The following is a 21,737-nucleotide window of genomic DNA, read 5'->3' as shown; positions in this document are numbered from 1 at the left end:
CAGTTCCCACTATTTTTTGTCATTTTCCCCTTTCTTCCAAGTTGAACTGAATTAATACATTATGTTTAACTTAAGTATTCTTCTTTTTTTGGATTTTATTCTCATACACACTTGTCCGAGCCCGCACTTGTTTAATTTTGTGACATTGACTTATAATATTTGGCATAAAGTGTATAGCAATGAGATATCAGTTTAATATCATTATGACCTTTGCCGTTAATCTCAAGGTCAAATAAATGATGTTTTGTTCTTGGTAAAATGATTGAGCTTCATATGTTCAACCCTTAAACCATATATATTCCCTACGAGGTTTATGTGTGGTACAAGCCAAGTCTTTTTCATTTCATTAACTGTTGACTATCTTTAAAATCTATTCAGACCCACCCATAATTAGTAAATCCTTTAAATTCGTGTTTTTATGAAAAGACTTTCACATTGAAACATAGGCTGTGAAGTTGTCTTTAATTTAAGAAAATATCTGCTGTTGCTTAGCAACACATGGGTTTCTATGCTCGATATGGAATTCGTAAAAAAAGGATTAATGATACTCTTAATGATGTTTGTATTATATTGTTACACCATATGGGAAAGTACATTCTTTCAAAATGACTAAATTCATACTTCAGATAACATTAAGAACTATTATTGAACAGTTGCTAAGCACTTGTTATGTTGCTTAGTTGTTGATAAGCAGTAAGTGAACTACAATTGAACTTACTTTTCATTTCTAACTAAAAGTTGTTCATCAACAGACAGTCTGCATTACATTTCATTTAGTTTGTTCAATAAAATGACTAATTGATTTGTATTTGTCTTCAATTCAAACATATTTCCCCGTTGCTAAGCAACATTTGTGTTGCTATGCTCAATACGGAATTTGTTAAGAATAAAGATGTATATGATAGTATATGGGAATAAAACACCATATGGAAATGTAAAATCTTCAAATAACTGCTATATGCATGCTTCAGAGGGAAAAAACACACATTCTTCAACCGTTGATAGGCAAAATTTCTGTTGCTAGGTTGTTTCTAAGCATATATTAAACGAAATCAAAGAGGCTTTTTATTTGTGACTTCAAGTTCTTCTTGGACAAACAATATTATTTTTGAAATATTTGAATTTGTACAGATAAAGCAATTCCTATGTGATAATTTAGATACTTAACTAAAACCGTTGCTTGGCAACCATCCTTTCACCGGAACAATATAAAATCATTATTTTTTCAAGTTTCTTTACTAAGACCATCAATGATATTAATATAAACTTATTTGGAGAGGGGGCCAAAAACAACCCTTATCATACCTTGTCCTTTCAAGAAGTAATCTTTAATTGCACAGTATGGCGCATTAGATTTGTAAAATCTTTAACCGCATTTATTTATTTGTTATGCTGAATCTGACCGTGTATTTAGACTTTTAATTTTGGGTCCAGTTTTCAAATTGGTCTACATTAAGGTCCAAAGGGTCCAAAATAAAACTTAGTTTGATTTTAACAAGAATTCAATATATGGGGTTCTTTGATATGCTGAATCTAAACATGTATTTAGATTTTTTATTTTGGGCCCAGTTTTCAAGTTGGTCCAAATTGGGGTCCAAATTAAACTTTGTTTGATTTCAACAAAAATTGAATATATGGGGTTCTTTGATATGCTGAATCTAACCATGTATTTAGATTTTTTATTTGTGGGCCCCGCTATCAAATTGGTTCATATTGAGGTCAAAAGGGTCCAAAATAAACCTTTGTTTGATATCATCAAAAAAATGAATTATTGGGGTTCTTTGATATGCCAGATCTAACCGTGTATTTAGATTTTTAATTTTGGGTCCCATTTTAAATTGGTCTACATTAAGGTCCAAATGATCCAAAATTAAACTTAGTTTGATTTTAACAAAAATTGAATTCTTGGGGTTCTTTGATATGCTGAATCTAAACATGTATAGATTTTTGATTATGGGCCCAGTTTTCAAGTTGGTCCAAGTTGGAGTCCAAAATTAAACTTTGTTTGATTTCAACAAAAATTGAATATATGGGGTTCTTTGATATGCTGAATCTAACCATGTATTTTGATTTTTGGGCCCCGTTATCAAATTGAGGTCAAAAGGGTCCAAAATTAAACTTTGTTTGATTTCATCAAAAATTGAATTCTTTGGATTCTTTGATATGCTGAATCTAACCATGTATTTAGATTTTGGATATTGGACCATAATAGATAAATTAAAAAATTTTAAGTTCTTAGACCACATTCATTCTATGTTAGAAACCTATGCTGTGTCAAATATTTAATCACAATACAAATTCAGAGCTGTATCAAGTTTGAATGTTGTGTCCATACTTGCCCCAACTTTTCAGGGTTCGACCTCTGCGGTCGTATCAAGCTGCGCCCAGCGGAGCATTTTATTTAAAAATGGCGGGAAAAGGCTGACTCTGACTTTTATCTTATATTTGCGTAGGTATTATTTGGGTCTCAAATCGAAAGAAAAGAAATCTAGAATCTGCTTAAATTTTGGTAAATTACCTTTTATGAGCTATTGAAGTCTTATATGAAAAGAAAAATGGGTGTTAATGGGGCAAATATTTTACCCTGTATCGTAGAAAAAAATCCAAGGAGTCTGAACATCTGACAAAAAATCCTAAACCTGACCTAAGTACATCCTTAATTAAATCATCCTGAATGTAAAACAAAAGAAGTAAACCCTATACAATGGAAAAAGACTAGTGAAGTGGCTATAGTTTGTAAAGATACCATGTAAAATAGGTGTTTGTAGTTAAAAATTGATTGATGGTGTTTTGAAATTAAAATTTTATGCATATTGAATTGAACTGAATTGAATTAAGGGATAAGATATTTAAAAAAATGAAAACTGTAAGACAATATTATCAAACTGTATAATTCATTAATTGTAAAATTCTTTATAAAAAATTTCAAAAGGTTCTAGACTTTTATTCATTTAACCAATTTTAATACAGGTTTGAAACCTGTAATGTTTTTTTTTTTTTTTTTTTTCAGGTGAAAAACGAGTGAATTCTCAGTTTTGGAAACAGCACATAAATTTTGGACATGAAGATGACACAGCTATCTGGTAAATTGATTTAGGAATTAAATGAATTTCCTTGTACACAGTGCCATATGATAAGGGACTTTCCGTTTTGAATTTTCCTTGCAGTTTGGTATTTTTGTTATTTTACTTTTTGTACTTAAACCAGATTGTAAAATTAATTAAAATTGACAACAAGACTAAACTTGAAGTGTTGTTGTCAATTTTAATTTTTTAGTTTTGCATTCATTTGCATTATTTGACAACTCTGCATACCAAATTATCCACTCCAGGACTCTTCACCTAAAGTAAACACCTCGTCGTTGGTTCACCTTTATGGAGATAATAAAATTGTTAACAGAAGCTTATTTGTAGCTCTTCATTACTTGTGCTTCTTTTGCCATGTCCAGTCAGAATGGGGAATTTAATTCTGAGGCCTAGTGTAGGGAGAGTGCTAAACTTTCGTCATATAAAAGAACCCTTTCAACAACTCTGAGGCCTGTTGCAAGGTAAAATTTCTGCTCTTGTCTAAAATTGAGAATGGAAACGGGGAATGTGTCAAAGAGACAACAACCAGACCAAAGAGCAGAAAACATGCCAAGGCCACCCATTGGTCTTCAACACAGCTAGAAAATCCCGCACCCGGAGTCAGGCTTCACCTGGCTCCTAAAAAAAATGTGTACTAGTTCAGAGAAAATGGATGACACACTAAACTCTGAAACATATAGATGAACCAAAATTTAAAAAAAATACAAGATATATATACCAACAATTTCGCAATCAAAATGCCTGCATTTCCTCTGGGTCAACCCACTTTAATAACAGAAGTCTATTGAAATCATTATCTATTTGTTTTCATCCTTGATATGAATGAAATATTTGTCACTGGACATTTAAAAAATAAAAAAAAAATCCACCCTTAATTGACCAGTCTATTCTTGATTATTGAATGAAAATTAAACTTTATAAATTTTGAGTGTTCCAAGTTCTTTTCTAGATTAAAAAAATGAAAACAACACATTATAAATTTCATGCATCCAAAGCGCTTTTCTGGATTTACCTTCATCAGGAACGCTCAAAGCCGAATATTTGAAAGCCAAGGATGTATAAGAACTGAAACCATGGAAGAGCTATATCACCAAAAAGGACCTAAAAAATAGCCACATCCATCTAAGGTCAACTTTGCCTGAAGGAGTTGAAACCTTAGTTTCTTATACTTTCAAAATTTATTTACAGACAATTTTGGAAAGGTTTGTTTTAAATCATGTCAGTACCAAAGTACTGACTACTAATCTGATGATACCCTCAGGGTCTGATAGTCCACCAGCAGAGGTATCACAGGGTTCGACTCTAACGCTAGTCCGCTAGCCTGAGGCTAGTAAAAATTGGGGAGGGCTAGTCAAGTTTTCATCACAGTAGTCCGACGGGCTAGTCAATATTTTGTTTAAAACTAGGAATTTCACAAAATTTTAATTGTCAACAAATCCCAGATTTTTTGCTGACCTTTGCTTATTGTACAGTTTATTCACGTATATTTTGATTGTCAGACATTTTTAACATGAAAGGAACTTTTTGGGGAGGGGAAAGAAACAGAAACAATGATGGTACTTAATACATTGAAAACCATGTGTGTTACAAACGTCGTGATGATTCTAATCATAAACCTCAATCTCAAAAGTGCTTTCATAATATCAAAATAATAATATAACATGAATACGAAATTAACATACATTACTACTGATACCATCACTGTTTGGGAAAAATGTACAACTTTAATATTGGGAGGATTTTTAAGCCATTTTTTTTAGTAATTGGGAATTTTCTTGGGGAAAAAGCCATATTTCTGATGTAATTTGAGGCAAACAATATCACTGATTATTATTATTGTCATATATACTAAATTATAGATCTCTGAGGAAAAAAATCTAGTCATGCAAAAAAAAAACTGACAAACAACAAGGGAAAAGAAGGAATCCATGAAGAATTGTGACAAAAAACAGCAAGGACAAACCTTTCCTCTTTTGATGTTTTGTAGGTGTATTTTTAAATCCCTTACTTATCCATGTTATCCATCTTCATTAAAGACACTAGTAATAATGATGAGTGAAATGAGGAGAATGATGAAGTAATGATCTAAAGGGGTCTTCAAAATAAGTCAAACACAATCTTAATATAGATGATTAAAATATGAAAATATTTTTTTTTGGTATTTTTATTAGCAAACTAGTGAAATTTCATGAAACATAACATGTTCAAAACCCTCTGCAAATGCTCCAGAACACAGGATTAAGCTTCATTTGTATAAAAATTTTCTAGGGCATGCCCCCAGACCCTCCTAGATAGTGTTGTGCCGGTGGCATGACGATCCAAGAGCCTTTGGCACTTGGAGGGCTAGTGAATTGATAGAGGACTAGTAGAATAATAATTTCACTAGCCCTGCAGGCTAGTACATACATTTAGTTAGTGTCAAACCCTGTATCAACCCAGTGCTGTAAATAATGAAAACAACCTTCATCAGGAACACTTAAATGTAAACATTTGAAAGCTGAGAATTATACGTACAAGCTTGGGGAGCTACAATGTAAAAATACAGAAAATGTGGTATGATTGCCAATGAGACGGCTATCCATCAGAGTTCAAATGATGTGGATATAAGCAATCATACGTCATTGTACAGTGTTTAACAATGAGAAAAGCTGATAGCATAGTCAGATATAAAAGGCTCTGACATGAAAAATGTGAAAAATTCAAAGCAGAAAACTAACAGCATAATTTATGAAAAACAAATATGACAGACATGAACCAACAACAACCACTGACAATTTTTACAAGAATATTTACTATTTCAGTAATGTGAATAAACTCTTCAGAGATGTTCCAAGATGATTTATCTTTTTATGTTTTGTGATGTAACCATGGTTATTCTTTATCTTTTCAGGTCAACATTGAAACATAGTGAAACAGGAGACTGTTGTCCACAAGAGTTCAGACAAGTTCCAGACCTGATTAATTTGGAAAAAGGTTAGACTAAAATCTCTTCCACCATTGATTGGGATGCAAATTTTCGTGAATTTCGTTGGTCCATGTGAACCACGTATTTAAATGATCAACAAAGTACAAAATTTCTATATTAAAGCTTGTATGCAGACCTTGGCAAAACAACAAAATCTAATATCAACGAAAATATACAATTTTTCCTGAATCCACAAAAACTGGTACCAAGGAAAATAAATGAATCCCCATTTGGTACTCATGTAGCACTATTTTTATTATTACGGACAAACAAACAACTTCAAATTGTTTTTCTAATGCAATTATTTTGTATCAATGGTTCTGATTGGAGGACTTATCAGCTTATGGTTATCTATCTACCTGTCTGTAACTAAGGGAAGCCAACCTTTTGAATTCTGGAATGTATTGATGTGTACTTTCTCCAATAATAAGCAAAACAACTCAACATTCTGGACCCAGAAATCTTCTTTTTATCAAATTTTATTGTATTCTGAGGTGGACAGAAGCCAGAAATGCCCGGTAATTACATTTGACACCGGAAGCATGATGTCACTTAGTTTAGGTGCCAAATAAGATAACATAATTTTCGCGAAATTTTGGTTTAATGAAAAATTTAACACCGAAAATGACTAAAATTGAATGATTTGTTTATTTTGCATTACAATAGAGACAGCTGTATTGTGTTTGAAGCTTTGCGGAATCCATCTTACATTATAAAGAACATAGATTTCTGACTTGGGACAATATAAAATAAGGGGATGTGGTATGATTGCCAATGAGAAAACTTAACCACAGTCCATTGTGGGATATAAGTATTTTTATATGTACTAAAAACATCACTCTTTTAATCTTGATCTGTTAAACAACAAAGGGTAAAGAGAAAAAATTATATGTACCATTGTTTTTTTGTTTTATGTCTTCTCATTTATATTCTTGATATTTTTTATATTCTATTAGACAAAGGAAAGATAATACCAGAGAGATCATACAAACCATATTACACAGACCATCTTAACCAACAGAGGGAAAATGTCAAAGATGTGATTCACATACTGAATCCACACCATCCTGTAAGTATTAAAGGGTAGTCTCAAAGTGTTTTTTTTTTAACCTCTAGCTGGACCATGACTCTTGATGAATCGTGATAGTTTGTTCCATCATGCACAATTTTATTAAAATTAAATCCTTTAATTGCTCCTGTTCTGACATATCAGTAAAATTTTAACTTACTAATGTAAGTTATGTTTAATATGAAATGCAAATATATATATAAGAATCATGCAAAATGCATTTTAAAAATATTTTGTTTGGATAATTGTTCAAGTTAATTGACCTTAAATATACATTTCCTTATACGTTTTAGATAAAATTGAGAATGGAAATGGGGAATGTGTCAAAGAGACAACAACCCGACCAAAGAGCAGAAAACAGCCAAATTTGCATTTGTTTTCATTGCTTTAAACCATACGATGAATACTGTAGTAAATAATTTCTGTTTTTTTGCATTCTAAACAAAATATGAAGGACAAGCATAAAGGTTTTTTGACCAATATTTATCTTTTCCTTTGTTGTTAAATAAAAGTTGATTATTTATAATTATAATGGATAAAGGTAGATAATTAATTTGTATTTTAATAATTTCAAAGGTAGGTATAGTCATTATAAGATTTATAAAGATCTGAATCATGGATTCAAAAGCCTCTAAATGGATTTGAAAATATTTTGTTGAATAAAGGGAGATACTCCATTTATATTTTAGTATAACAAAGGTGAGTATAGTGTTTCTCTGTTGCACTAATTGTAGTATTAGGCAAGATAAAGCTTAAGACATGTGTGTATTTAGGGTTTCCTGTCCAACCCTAATTTTAAAGTCAAAACCAATGATTAAGGATATATTCACAAAAAGATTTACAAACATATCATCAGTTATAATTGCTATGAATGTATTTTATAAAAAGTGAGGCAGATTTGTTCTAAACCATGTTAATTTTTGTCACTTGGTCATTGATAGATTATAAAAGGTGAACTTTTGATAAAACTATACACTTAATTTTGAAATCAGCTGTGTTAAGACAGCAATTTCCCTTGCAAGGAAAAAAAAGGATCTTGACCTAATAACCCTATAGATATTCTACAACACAAAACCCTAAACACATATTTTTAGCATTATGTCTGTTTTATATTTCATAATGGTGTTTGTTTCTTGTAAGCTTATATATCATTTCATGCATGCACATTCTTATAACAATTACATTTCTATTGAAATGGAATTTTAATTTGCTTTCATGAAGGTTCTATTTCCGTTTTTTGCAACATATTTTTTTTATATGTATACCGGTACTGCAAAATTAAAATGGTACTGAATTTATATTCACTCTTTGTTAGTTTGCTGTTGCACACCCTGACAAGGTAGTCTCTCTTTAATTTGCTTTTTAATAATATAAAAAAGAAAGAAAACCACATTTTTGATAAACAGTTCATCAGTTTTTCTAAAATATTATTTTTTTCAAGGTTACTTTTAAATGTAAACAGCAAACAAACAATATGTTATCATTGGCTTTCAGCTTTCTGCTTTGTTTGTTCTGTTTTAATTACGGCCAAAAATAAAATTAAGATTGTTTGATCATTGTTGATGTTGCCTACCTACCCAACTAAATAGCAGCCTACTCAAAAAATTTTATGACACGAATCGTTTCCATTTTTGCCCCCCGTGTAACGCATTGTAGGGGACATGGAAATACCGGGTGTCCGTGATGCCGGTCTTGTTAGCACACTCACAGGTACAATTCTTGCTAGATTTTTATAAAACTTATACTATAGGTTAATATCAGCAATATCTCGACCAGTTCTATGATGGTGGCCGATTGACTTTTTTTAAAAGAGTTATGCCCCTTGGAAATATTAAATTTATGGAAAATGGCCTCATTAGCGCTCTCATGGGTACAATTCTTGCCAGATTTTTATAAAACTTATACAATAGGTTAACATCAGCAATATCGTGGAAAAGTTCTATAATGGTGGACGATCGACTTTTTTTAAAAGAGTTATCAGCCTTGGAAATATTAAATTTAATGAAAATGGCCTCGTTAGCGCTCTCACGGGTACAATTTTTTATATATCAGCAATATCTCTGACAAGTTCTATAATGGTGGACGATCTACTTTTTATGCCCCTGCCGTAGTGGAGGGGGCATTAAGTTTTACCCTTGTTCGTCTGTCCGTCTGTCAGTACGTATGTCCGTATGTCTGTCCATACCTACGTCTGTACGTCACAAAGTTGGTTTCCGTTCTCTAACTTAAGTTTGCCTCAACCAAATGTTATGAAACTTATACACAATACTTAGTACCTCAAAACTCAGATCAAGTACAAATTTGGGTAGCGTCAGATTTACCGTTCTACATTTATGTCTCTTTATAACTTCATATGGTATGCAAGTGGGGCATTTTTTGTGTCCCATGGACACATTCACCATTTATTTTAAAAGAGTTATGACCCTTGGAAATATTAAATTTTTGGAAAATGGCCTTGTTAGCACTCTCACAGGTACCATTTTTTATAAAACTTATAGTATACTATAAGTAATGCCCTTGAAGGTCTGTTTGAAATATTTAGTATACAATATAAAAAACTTTTTTGTCCCCAGCGCTTGCTTTTTATTTGTAAATTGTTTTAAAGAACAAAAAAAAAAGTGTTTTTTTTTTTAGTTATTGCCCCTGAATAGATAGAATATGTGCAACACGGGGGACATTGGAACTCTTTAATTTGTTAAAGAGTTCTTCCTGTTCTAATGTTGTTTTCTTGTCTAAAACATGTAACTTATATGTTGTTGGGCAAAAAACTAAAATAAATGTAAACAGCAAGCAAACAATATTTCATCATTGGCTTTATTTTTCTCATTTGTTTGTACTGTTTTTACTAATTAATACAATATGCTAATTCATTAAACTTGGCATGATGCATCTTTGTATATCACACTTAATGGCTAAGATATTTATAGTTTATTATAATTAGATGATAATTATCACTCGTGTCATCACTTGGTGTCTGTCGTTGTAATCTGTTAACTTTTACAAAAATCATCTCCTCTGAAACTGTTGCACCAAATTAAACCAAACTTGGCCACAATCATCATTGGGGTATCTAGTTTGACTGACATGGCCGACATGGCAAAAAATAGAACATAGGGGTAAAATGCAAGTTTTGCCTCTTATTTATATAAAAATAAGAAGACGTGGTATGATTGCCAATGAGACAACTCTCCACAAGAGACCAAATGAAACAGAAATTAACAACTATAGGTCACCTATGGCCTTCAACAATGAGCAAAGCCCATACCGCATAGTCAGCTATAAAATGGACTGAAATGACAAATGTAAAACAATTCAAATGAGAAAACTAACGGCCTTATTTATGTACAAAATAAGGAAGAAAAAAAACAAACATGTTACACAGCAACAAACGACAACCACTGAATTACAGGCTCCTGACATACGGAATGTGGTGGGGTTAAACTATTTAGATGGTGCCAAATAGTCTTAATTTGATTTTCTGTAACTATGTGCAAAATGAGATTCTTAAAATTTTTTATACCACGTTTTAAAAAAAGGGGGTATACTGTTTTACCTCTATCTGTCCATCCATCAGTCAGTCAGTCCGTCCTTCCGTCCCATGAATATTTTTCGTCGCATCTTTCTCCAGAACTACATTAGGCCAAGTAAATTTAATTAGTAGATTTTCATCCAAATTTTTGAAAAAAATGGGGTGGGTGGGAGGATTTTATTTTTTATTTTTTATTAGATATGAAACGCTCTTGTGACGTGTTCTTCATATATGCAAGTGTAATAATAAGGTTCTATCATGTATATACATGTATAACGAATCAAACATACAAAGAAATGCAAAAAACCAAAATTTGAAACAGGATGTTATTAATGAAACGAAATTATCGACAGTTACCGGTAACGAAAATGAACAAAATCCGGAAATCGTAAATTTTTCAAAATAAAAAAAATTGGGGCGGAACGATTTCAGAGGGGCGGGCGGGGATGAAAATCTATCAATTAATTTTAATTGGCCTTACAAGGATTTCTGAAATTTGGTTTCAGTGTTTACATAAGTCAGCTATACCATGTGATGCGTTTTCAGATCTATCACTCAACAACTTCCTGTTTACCGTCAAGTATTTGGGCTGGGGGTATCATCAGTGAGTAGTAGCTCGCAGTTTCACTTGTTATATTTGTTTTGGCTTAAGTGCTCTGTATTTCAAACACATTAATTTATAAGCACTATCAGTTTTTTAGTAGCATTTCAAATATTCTTGGATAGTTACATTTGTTTAATGGAATTTATTATTTTCTGTCTGGTACCAATATATGTGGATTAAAAGGCAAAATCATAATATCCTCAGTTTTAATCTTAATTGTCTTCCTCACTTTAGTTTTAAGGTGGTACAAAACACTACAGGGAGATAACTCTGTAAAAATCAGCTGAACGTTTTAATCACGTTCTATTGTTAAGGAAACATTAGGCTTCTCAATGATTAAAATTAGTGTTTGTCAAACTGCTATATATCCAATGAAATTTTTCCTATAAAGTGTGTGGTTCAAGTTTTTTGAAATTTTTATATTTTTGTCAAAGGGCCAAAGTAAATATTTTGTCAAAATTTTATGAAAATTAAACGAACCAAATTAATGTTAGTCAAGGTGTTTGGTACCACCTTAAGATAAAGTGTAAATGTAAACATGGTAGATGTAAATCAGACCAGAGTTCTCACTAATAAATTTTGAAAAAGAGTCCAGGGACTCATCACTTTTGGCAATGGCAAGTCCAACAGTGAAAAAACGAAATTTTATTGCTATATGATTTAGTATTTCAGTCTTCATTACCAAATAGTTCAAATAAATGACTTTAGATTATTTTTAAACTTTTGTTAGAAAAAGATGATATATGTGCTCATTTAATACAACATTTTACAATCTTGATGCATCTTTGGACTACCCAGTTTTGAAAATGATGAGTCCAATAGACCTTGCAGTTGCCAACTTCTATAATCAAGAATAAATGAGATTCTTCCATTAAAATATTTTAGGACCTTGCTGATCTTATGGTTCAAGGTAAAAGTCAAAGTCAGGAGACTTCAGTACCATCTGTTCAAGAAGAGACAAGCCAAGGACACATAACTCTTCATCGTCCAGTTTCTATGGCAATAGTCAGGGATCTTGATCCTAGGAGGTATTTATACTAAACAAAACAAATAACGCACTACATCTTGACATATATAGTAGTTTTACAATTTCTTGTTTTTGCTACAAATTAGTAGAAATCTAGTATATTTTAAGCATAATTTTGAAATTAAAGCAGATTTTAGATAGATATTTTCACTTAAGTGGTGACAATGGAGATTTTAACCACAAAAGCCAAAAATCTAAATCTGACACAAGTCAATTTTCAATTGGTCATTAGAAAAAGGTCATTTACTTGGTACATTGTTATTAGATGCAAAGATATACAAGACTTTAGTTTTCACAAATTTTGCAACATTTTTGGGGTTAAAAATGTGTTTTTTTTGAGATGTCAAAAATTAAAGCAGAGAATGTACACTAAAAAAGAGATTTGTTTAACCAAGTAGTAAGGCTTTTGAAATAGATCCATTTAAGAACCAAAGTATGCCCATTTAACAATTTTATGATGAAGTTGAAGTTCAAGGCGTTAACTTTTTACATTTTGAACTTCTTCTAGAGAACCACTGAATGGAATGAAACAAAACATGGCATGAATGTTCCTTATGAGGTGCTGACCAAGTGTTGTTACTTTGTAGCGATCCATCATCCAAGATGGCCACCAGCAGGGGACTTAGTTTAACATAGGACCCTATGGGAAATACATACAAATGTCTTCTTTTAGAGAACCACTGAATGGAATAAAACCAAACATGGTATGAATGTTCCTTATGAGGTACTGACCAAGTGTTGTTACTTTGAAGCAGATCCATAATCCAAGATGGCCGCCAGCGGGGGACTTAGTTTAACATGGGACCCTATGGGAAATACATACAAATGTCTTCTTTTAGAGAACCACTGAATGGAATAAAACCAAACATGGCATGAATGTTCATTATGAGGTACTGACCAAGTGTTGTTACTATGAAGCTGATCCATAATCCAAGATGGCCGCCAGCAGGGGACTTAGTTTAACGTGGACCCTATGGGAAATACATACAAATGTCTTCTTTTAGAGAACCACTGAATGAAATGAAACCAAACATGGCATGAATGTTTCTTATGAGGTGCTGACCGAGTGTTGTTACTTTGAAGCCGATCCATAATCCAAGATGGCCGCCTGCAGGGGACTTAGTTTAACATGGGACCCTATGAGAAATACATACAAATGTCTTCTTTTAGAGAACCACTGAATGGAATGAAACCAAACATGGCATGAATGTTCCTTATGAGGTGTTGACCGAGTGTTGTTACTTTGAAGCCGATCCATAATCCAAGATGGCCACCAGCGGGGGACTTAGTTTAACATGGGACCCTATGGGAAATACATACAAACGTTTTCTTTTAGAGAACCACTGAATGGAATGAAACCAAACATGGCAAAAATGTTCCTTATGAGGTGCTGACCAAGTGTTGTCACTTTGATGCTGATCCATCATCCAAGATGGCAGACAGCGGGGGACTTAGTTTAACATAGGACCCTATGGGAAATACATACAAATGTCTTCTTTTAGAGAACCACTGAATGCAATGAAACCAAACATGGCATGAATGTTCCTTATGAGCTGCTGACCAAGTGTTGTTACTATGAAGCCGATCCATAATCTAAGATGGCTGCCAGCGGAGGACTTAGTTTAACATAGGACCCTATGAGAAATACGTACAAATGTTTTCTTTTAGAGAACCATTGAATGGAATGAAACCAAACATGGCATGCATGTTCCTTTTGAGGTGCTGACCAAGTGTTGTTACTTTGAAGCTGATCCTTCATCCATGATGGCTGCCAGATGGGGACAATGTTTAACAAAGGACCCTATGGACAATACATACAAATGTCTTCTTTTAGAGAACCACATACTGAATGGATTGAAACCAAACATGGCATGAATGTTCCTTTTGAGGTGCTGACTAAGTTTTGTTACTTTGAAGCTGATCCTTCATCCATGATGGCCGCCAATGGGGGGACTTCCTTTAACATAAGACCCTATGGGAAATACATACAAATGCTTCTTCTAGAGGTGCACTGAATGGAATGAAACCAAAACATGGCATAAATGTTTCTTATGAGGTGCTGATTAAGTGTTGCTACTTTGTTGCCGATTTACTGTTCAAGATGGCCACCAGGATTTTTTATTAAATTACAGGACCAATATTAAACCAAATTTGGCCTCACTCATTATTAGGGTATCTGTTATGCTTTTAATCTATTTTTACATGATTTCCAAAACCAAAGTAGAATCAGGTGAGCGACACAGGCTCTTGAGAGCCTCAAGTTTTTTTTTTATGATGGAAAAATGTTTTTTCCAGTTGCAAAGGGCCAGCATTAGCTATCGGTCAGCATATATTGACCTGGAAAAACCTTATAGGAGAAAACCCTATGCGACCATTGACCTTGACCTTTAGATCAAGACTAGGTCAGATTCAAATAAAGAAAATACCACTGATGAATTATGGGAGTACACAGCTGCGGTATTATTGGGAGGTGAGAATTATTTTGTTGATACATGCGTAACCATGCTTCCCCAGCCTTTGACCTAGAAAAAATATATCACTCCTCAAGTAGTTGACCTTTGTTGAGTTCTCCATTATCTCAATATCAAAGAGACAAATTTCCACCAGGGACCAAATGATGTAGAAACTATAAAAATTTGATCACCATACAGTCTTCAACAATGAGCAAAAACCATACCACGCAGTAAGCTATTAGAGGCCCCAAAATAACAAATGTAAAACAATTCATATGAGAAAACTAACGGTCTAACTAAAAGAAAAACAAGTATGATATACAGCAACACAGACAATATACACAAAAAGGAAATTCATAATTATTTAAAAAAGAACATGATACCTTCAAACTAATATTCCTGTATTAAAATAAAGAGGTCAACTTAAGTTTAAGAACATAATTCTCAAAATTATTGGTTCATTTGTGTCATCTAATTTTATATGGCATTCCAAGCTTCTAAATAGCATAAAATTGAGAATTGAAATGGGGAATATGTCAAAGAGACAACAACCCGACCAAAGAGCAGACAACAGCCGAAGGCCACCAATGGGTCTTCAATGCAGCGAGAAAATCCCGCACCCGGAGGTGGTCCTCAGCTGGCCCCTAAATAAAATTGTGTGCTAGTTCATTGAAAATGGATGTCACACTTAACTCCAAAACATATAAATGAACTAAAATTAATAAAAATTCGTAAGGGTTCCGCGTATCCCAGTGTCTCGCCTACTTTTGCTGTTAATCGCAGGCTCAACAAAAATGAGGAAAAAAAATAATAAAAATGTTCCTCTCTATACTATCTTTTGACTGTAAGTAGCTTCTGTCCAAGTTTGGTAAAAATCCAGGATAGTTTATGAATCTAATAAATGTTTTAAAAACTTAAAACTGCAGACTGTATGTAATGTTAACTGGAAGAAAATTTAAATCCATTTATAAGTAAAATACAGAAAAAAAAGAAAACAAAATTTTTACAAAATTTCCTTCTAGATACTAGCTTTTAATCATAAACAAGCTTCTGTCCAAGTTTGGTACAAATCCAGGATAGTTTAAGAAAGTTATTAAAATTTCAAAAACTTTAACCACAGAGTGAATGTTATGTTTCCTGGCAGAAAAACTAAGTCCATTTATAAGTAAAATACGAAAAAAATGGAATTTTTTTTTTACAAAATTTACTTCTGGATACTATCTTATGATCATAAACAAGCTTCTTTCCAAGTTTGGTAGAAATCCAGGATAGTTTAAGAAAGTTATTAAAATTTCAAAAACTTTAACCACAGAGTGAATGTAATGTTTCCTGGCATAAAACTAAGTCCATTTATAAGTAAAATACGGAAAAAACGGATTTTTTTTTTTACAAAATTTACTTTTGAATATAATCTTATTATCATAAACAAGCTTCTGTCCAAGTTTGGTAGAAATCCAGGATAGTTTAAGAAAGTAATTAAAATTTCAAAAACTTTAACCACAGAGTGAATATTTGTGGACGCCGCCGACGACGACACCGACGACGACGGAATGTAGGATCGCTATGTCTCGCTTTTTCGACAAAAGTCGAAGGCTCGACAAAAAACATACTAGACTAACAAAGGCCAGAGGCTCCTGACTTGGGACAGGCGCAAAAATGCGGCGGGGTTATGTTTTGTGAGATCTCAACCCTCCCCATACCTCTAGCCAATGTAGAATAAAGAAACACATAGCAATACGCACAGTAAAACTCAGTTTAAAAGAAGTCAGAGTCCGATGTCAGAATATGTAACAAAAGAAACTAAGCAAAATGACAATGATACATAAATGAACAAAGGACTACTAGCAGTTACTGACATGCCAGCTCCAGATTAAACTGATTGAAAGATTATGAGCATATAATATTTTAATTCTGTTTCACATGAATGGTTAAATAGAATTGATGAAAATGCCTCTAATAAACTTTAATTTGCAGAAAGTTCCAGTAGAGAACCCATTTAGATTTGTGAAGAGAAGACTTCAACAGTATTACTTCTTCACAGAGGATGGTAAGTGGCATATTATTGTGGAAAAAAACATTTTAGAACATTCGGTCTTGGGTCCAGGATTTGAGGTTAAGTGTGTGTGTGGGGTGGGGATGCTACTGAGAATAAGAAGTTAGAAAGATCATATTTTGACAAAAAATTGGCCATAATTTTACCTATAACTTGCATTTTTTCTCTTTTTTTCAGGGGGGGAAGGGGGGGAGGTTGAGCGCCAGATGTGCCCCAGTCTGAATACACGCCTGTCAACATTCATATATCTCTATTTGCAAATATTGATTATACCGAAGCACCAAAGGTGGTGGGGTGTACTGGTTTTCCTCTTTTTGTCTACCTATTTGACCTATCTGTCAGTAACACATTTCTATCATATTTATCTAGTGTAAGCTTCTTGATATTCGGCATCAAGCTTCATCTCTTTTTGCAATACAGTTTAATTCATTCTTCCTTTTTGCCAAAAAACAGACATCTTTAAAATGTCAAGCACAAGTATGAAATATTTGGTAGCATTTTATCAACAATTAATCTGATAATTTTTACATTAACTGATTTGATTTTTGCGTTCAATTTTAGAAGGTATGTATCATTACGTCGAAACCTTAGGATCTCAAAAAATGGGAAAGTAAATAAGAGCAGTGTCTGATCCTTGTCAGTAAAACATGGACACAGAATCTGCAATCACAAACTCATATTTGACCTTTTTTTGAAATTTTATCTTTTATTCTAATCAAATATCAAATTAAATGACATAGGCATGTGCAATTACATTAAAATAGCAGAAAAATTTTACAATAAAAATATGTACTGTTTTAGGTATTTTACCACCAGGGGGTGATATACAACTTCCTGTCATGTTCAAGTCAGATTTTCCTGGAAACTTTAAAGAAAGATGGAAGTTAAAGACCCGTCCTGTTCTTTGTGGTGGAGCAGATATCCTCATCAACTTTAAAGCCATAGCTTCTGAGCCTATAATACATCCTGATCATGTTGCAGAGATTGAGGTACAGTTAGGGGGTATTTGATTAATAGATCTTTTTGTGTTTTGTATGTTGAGACTGAGGCTTGGTTAGGGATTTTTTGTATATGACTGAACTTCTTGTGATTTTTATGCTGAAATTAAGGTACAGTTGGGGAGTTTTTGTTTATGACTGAACTAATTAGAAGTAGGGCATTGTGTTTTCTGGTCTGTTTGTCTGTCTGTCTGTCCTGTATCAGGTTAAAGTTTTTAGTTAAAGTAGTTAAGGTAGCTCAGGTGTCATCCGCTATCTTGGATTGTAATATAGCAGTTTTTTAAACTTTGCCATATAAAGGGAGATAACTCAGATAATGTAACTTTTATACTGGAATATGTTATGAATTTACCTGTTTTGTTTTTTAGCAGGAAAACGAGTCCTGTGACCTTTATTATTCCCCCCTTAAAAAAAGTGGGGGTATACTGTTTTACCTTTGTCTGTCCATCCGTCCCATGAATATTTCTCGTCGCATCTTTCTCAGGAACTACATCATAAGGATTTCTGAAATTTGGTTTCAGGGTTTATATAAGTCAGCTATACTGTGTGATGCGTTTTCAGATTCATCACTCAACAACTTCCTGTTTACCGAACACTTACATCATTTTACATATGACAAGTAGTTGAAAATTGCGGCGGGGGTATCATCAGTGAGCAGTAGCTCGTAGTTTCACTTGTTTTTTATGCCCCAATGGCGGCGGAGGGGTCATTAAATGTTACCCTTGTCCGTCTGTAAGTCTGTATGGGCTTACAAAACATAAAAGGAATAAATGGAGAATGCATCCATGGGACACAGATTTATGAAGGGGCGTAACTCTTGAACAGTAAAAGTGACGCCACCCAAATACAAACTTGATCTGTGTTTTGTGGCATTGTGTATAAGTGTCGTAACATTTAGTTGAGGCAAACTAATTTTAGAGAACGGAAATTAATTTGGGGACGTTCTTACATTATAAGAGCTATATATATTCTCATATTTTTACTTAATAGTCTATGGTTTAGTTTCTTTCTATCACACAAAATTGTGTTTTCCATGAATAATCTTCACACAATCTGACAGTTTTGCACAGCCTGTAGCTTGAAAAAATAGCCCTGTGACCTATACTTTTTATTATATATTTGAGAAAGCCATGATATAAACTACATTTCTGCAAATTATTAAAAAATAAAAAAATTCTATGGTTTTTAATAAATGTGTTCTACTGAATGTGTTCCATTGAAAAGTAGACTGTTGTAAAAAAATAAAAGAGTAATGAAATGTGACAATGTTTTAGATAAAAGAAAAGAAATTTGTTAACTTTTGTATCTGTTCAAAGAAATTACAGAGGCATTAACAAATATTTGTGATGAGATCAGTTGAAGAGGAACCAGTAGTGGTAGATCAATGATATTTGGTATACAATTGAAACATTTGTTAAAAAAATTAACATTTTACACAGGCAAGACATATATCTGTGTCTACAATTATTTTTTTAAGTTTCTATAGCTGCAAGCATTTATTTATTTGTTTCAGAAAAAGTTTATGCAGAAAGAAATAGCATATATTGTTAATTCCTACATACAAAATATCACTTCAAGGGTCGTGATCCCTACAAGGTTATTGTCACCCATAGTAACATACTTGTCACTAGAAGAAGAATTTAGTCAGTCATATCCAGGCGTAAGTATGCTACAGAAAAAAATATGAAGCTTAATTTAGTGATAAGGCCAAAGAGAAAATATTTAGGGTTTTTTGCCAAATAAGTGATAAGGCCAAAGAAAAAATATTAAGGGGTTTCTTGCAAAATTAGTGACAAGGCCAAAGAAAAATGTTAAGGGTTTCTTACCAAATTAGTGATAAGGCCAAAGAAAAAATATTAAGGGTTTCTTGCAAAATTAGTGATAAGGCCAAAGAAAAATATCAAGGGTTTCTTGCCAAATCAGTGATAAGGCCAAAAATAATATTAAGAGGCCAAAAATAATATTAAGGGTTTCTTACAAAATTAGTGATAAGGCCAAAGAAAAATTTTAAGGGTTTCTTGCCAAATTAGTGACAAGGCCAAGGAAAAATGTAAAGGTTTCTTGCCAAATTAGTGAGAAGCCATAGAAAAATATCAAAGGTTTCTGGGTTTCTTACCAAATTAGTGACAAGGCCAAAGAAAAATATTAAGGGTTTCTTGCCAAATTAGTGTGAATCCAAAGAAAAATATTAAGGGTTTCTTGCCAAATTAATGATAAAGCCAATGAAAAAATATTAAGAGTTTCTTACCAAATTGGTGATGCGGCCAAAGAAAAAATATAAAGGGTTTGCCAAATTAGTGATAAGGCCAAAGAAAAATATTAAGGGTTACTTGCCAAATTAGTGAGAAGGCCAAAGAAAAATATTAAGGGTTTCTGCCAAATGAGCGATAAGGCCAAAGAAAAATAATATGGGTTTCTTATCAAATGAGTGATCAGGCCAAAGAAAAATTTTTAAGGGTTTCTTGCCAAAATAGTGAGAAGGCCATGGAAAAATACTAAGGGTTTCTTGCCAAATGAGTGATAAGGCCAAAGAAAAATATTGAAGGTTTCTTACCAAAATAGTGAGAAGGCCAAAGAAAAAATATTAAGGGTTTCTTGCCAAATTAGTGATAAGGCCAAACACATGATGAAGTGTTAAGGGTATCTTGCCAAAGAATTATAGGATTATTTCATTTGTTACAAATATTTTGTCATCAAATCTGGTTCTAGTAATGTCATTTTACTATGCTTTTTGAAACCTGATAATTTGAAAATTGAAATTTAAATAATTAAAATGGTTTTGATCAATTCTGTTGTGTATACCAATAACCCTGCCACATTTTTTATGTGTCATAATCCCAAGCTTGGAAACTGTTGTCTGCCATAAATGTCTGATGTTCATCCATGTACCTTATAATCCCAGATACCTCTCAACTACTAGATGGATATTTTTGAAACTTTACACAGTTGTTGAGCTTTATCTGCAGATGTGCATGTAAGATTATAATCCCAGAAATGTTAAAAGGGGAGATAATCTATTATTTTCTTTGATATACTAAAAGTATTGATAATTCTTTTGTAATTTCAAGTAAGTTTGAATTATTATTAGTGAATAAACTATTGTGTTTCAGCTTTTCTACCACAGTGCTAAGCTTAAGCAGATGGAGGAGTTGCATGATGCTGTTTGTAACAGTGATCTCATGACAAGGAAACCAGAGGCATCTTTTACAGTTAATAATATGAAGCAGGTAGAGTTTCGGCTTATTCATAATTAGTGAAATGAAAGATATTGGATAAGTGAATGTAAACAAATCCGTAAAAAACGTTTATTTTGTTTAGAGTCTAGCGTAACACAGGTATCTGAGATTCTGTTTAGAAGAAAAAAATATCTGGTAGATTTATATGAAAAAATATCACCTCTACAAATTCAAGTAAAAAACACATTTCCAAGTTCATAATTTTACTAAATTTGGTTCTTGAAACTTTGTTAACATGTTCATTTTGATGTGAAATTTTAAAACAAATTATGTTAAATTAGGGTTTTGGTGTCAGATTTGGCGCTTCACTGTATATGGAAATCTTATAGTGTGAGCGGCACATTTTGTCCTATAGGTGCATATTATTATTTTTATTAATTTTCCATTTACCCAATGATGGTTATTCACAAAGCGAATGTTGTGCTAACCAAAATATGTATAAAAAAAGAGTCGTAAGGTACCAAGTAGACATTTCAAAACTCATATATATATAAAGTTTAGAAGAAAGTGACAATGCTACGGCAACAAAACGAAAATACAAAGAAAGACGAGCAATTCCCCTCTCAAAATGTCTATGGTATCCCACTGGATTTCCAGTGAAATTGCACTGGTATTCAGTGGAAAAAAATATTCCAATGGAATCCCATTTAAGTTTCATCCAAAACACTGTAATTCCAATGGAAGATCAGTGAAATTTCCAATGAAACTTCCAAAGAT

At 32.8% G+C, this 21,737-nt stretch overlaps 1 protein-coding gene across 3 annotated transcripts in view; it reads left to right on the top strand.

Annotated features, from left to right (window-relative positions):
* Positions 1-21,737, top strand: part of LOC127721487 (MYCBP-associated protein-like) — a 48,128-nt gene that overhangs the window by 17,039 nt on the left and 9,352 nt on the right. For all 3 annotated transcript variants that reach the window (XM_052228241.1, XM_052228242.1, XM_052228240.1), the window contains exons 8-16: positions 3,011-3,083; positions 5,977-6,059; positions 7,008-7,120; positions 12,139-12,281; positions 14,576-14,750; positions 16,708-16,780; positions 17,588-17,775; positions 19,298-19,444; positions 20,895-21,011. In XM_052228241.1, coding sequence (XP_052084201.1) covers positions 3,011-3,083; positions 5,977-6,059; positions 7,008-7,120; positions 12,139-12,281; positions 14,576-14,750; positions 16,708-16,780; positions 17,588-17,775; positions 19,298-19,444; positions 20,895-21,011 — 1,112 coding nt within the window. The remainder of the gene's footprint in view (positions 1-3,010; positions 3,084-5,976; positions 6,060-7,007; positions 7,121-12,138; positions 12,282-14,575; positions 14,751-16,707; positions 16,781-17,587; positions 17,776-19,297; positions 19,445-20,894; positions 21,012-21,737) is intronic.

The sequence above is a fragment of the Mytilus californianus genome, unplaced genomic scaffold (assembly GCF_021869535.1).
Source record: "Mytilus californianus isolate M0D057914Y unplaced genomic scaffold, xbMytCali1.0.p SCAF_12, whole genome shotgun sequence".
NCBI lineage: Eukaryota > Metazoa > Mollusca > Bivalvia > Mytilida > Mytilidae > Mytilus > Mytilus californianus.
The sequence above is the reverse complement of the archived record's forward strand: the minus strand, read 5'-3'. Positions and strand labels throughout refer to the sequence as shown.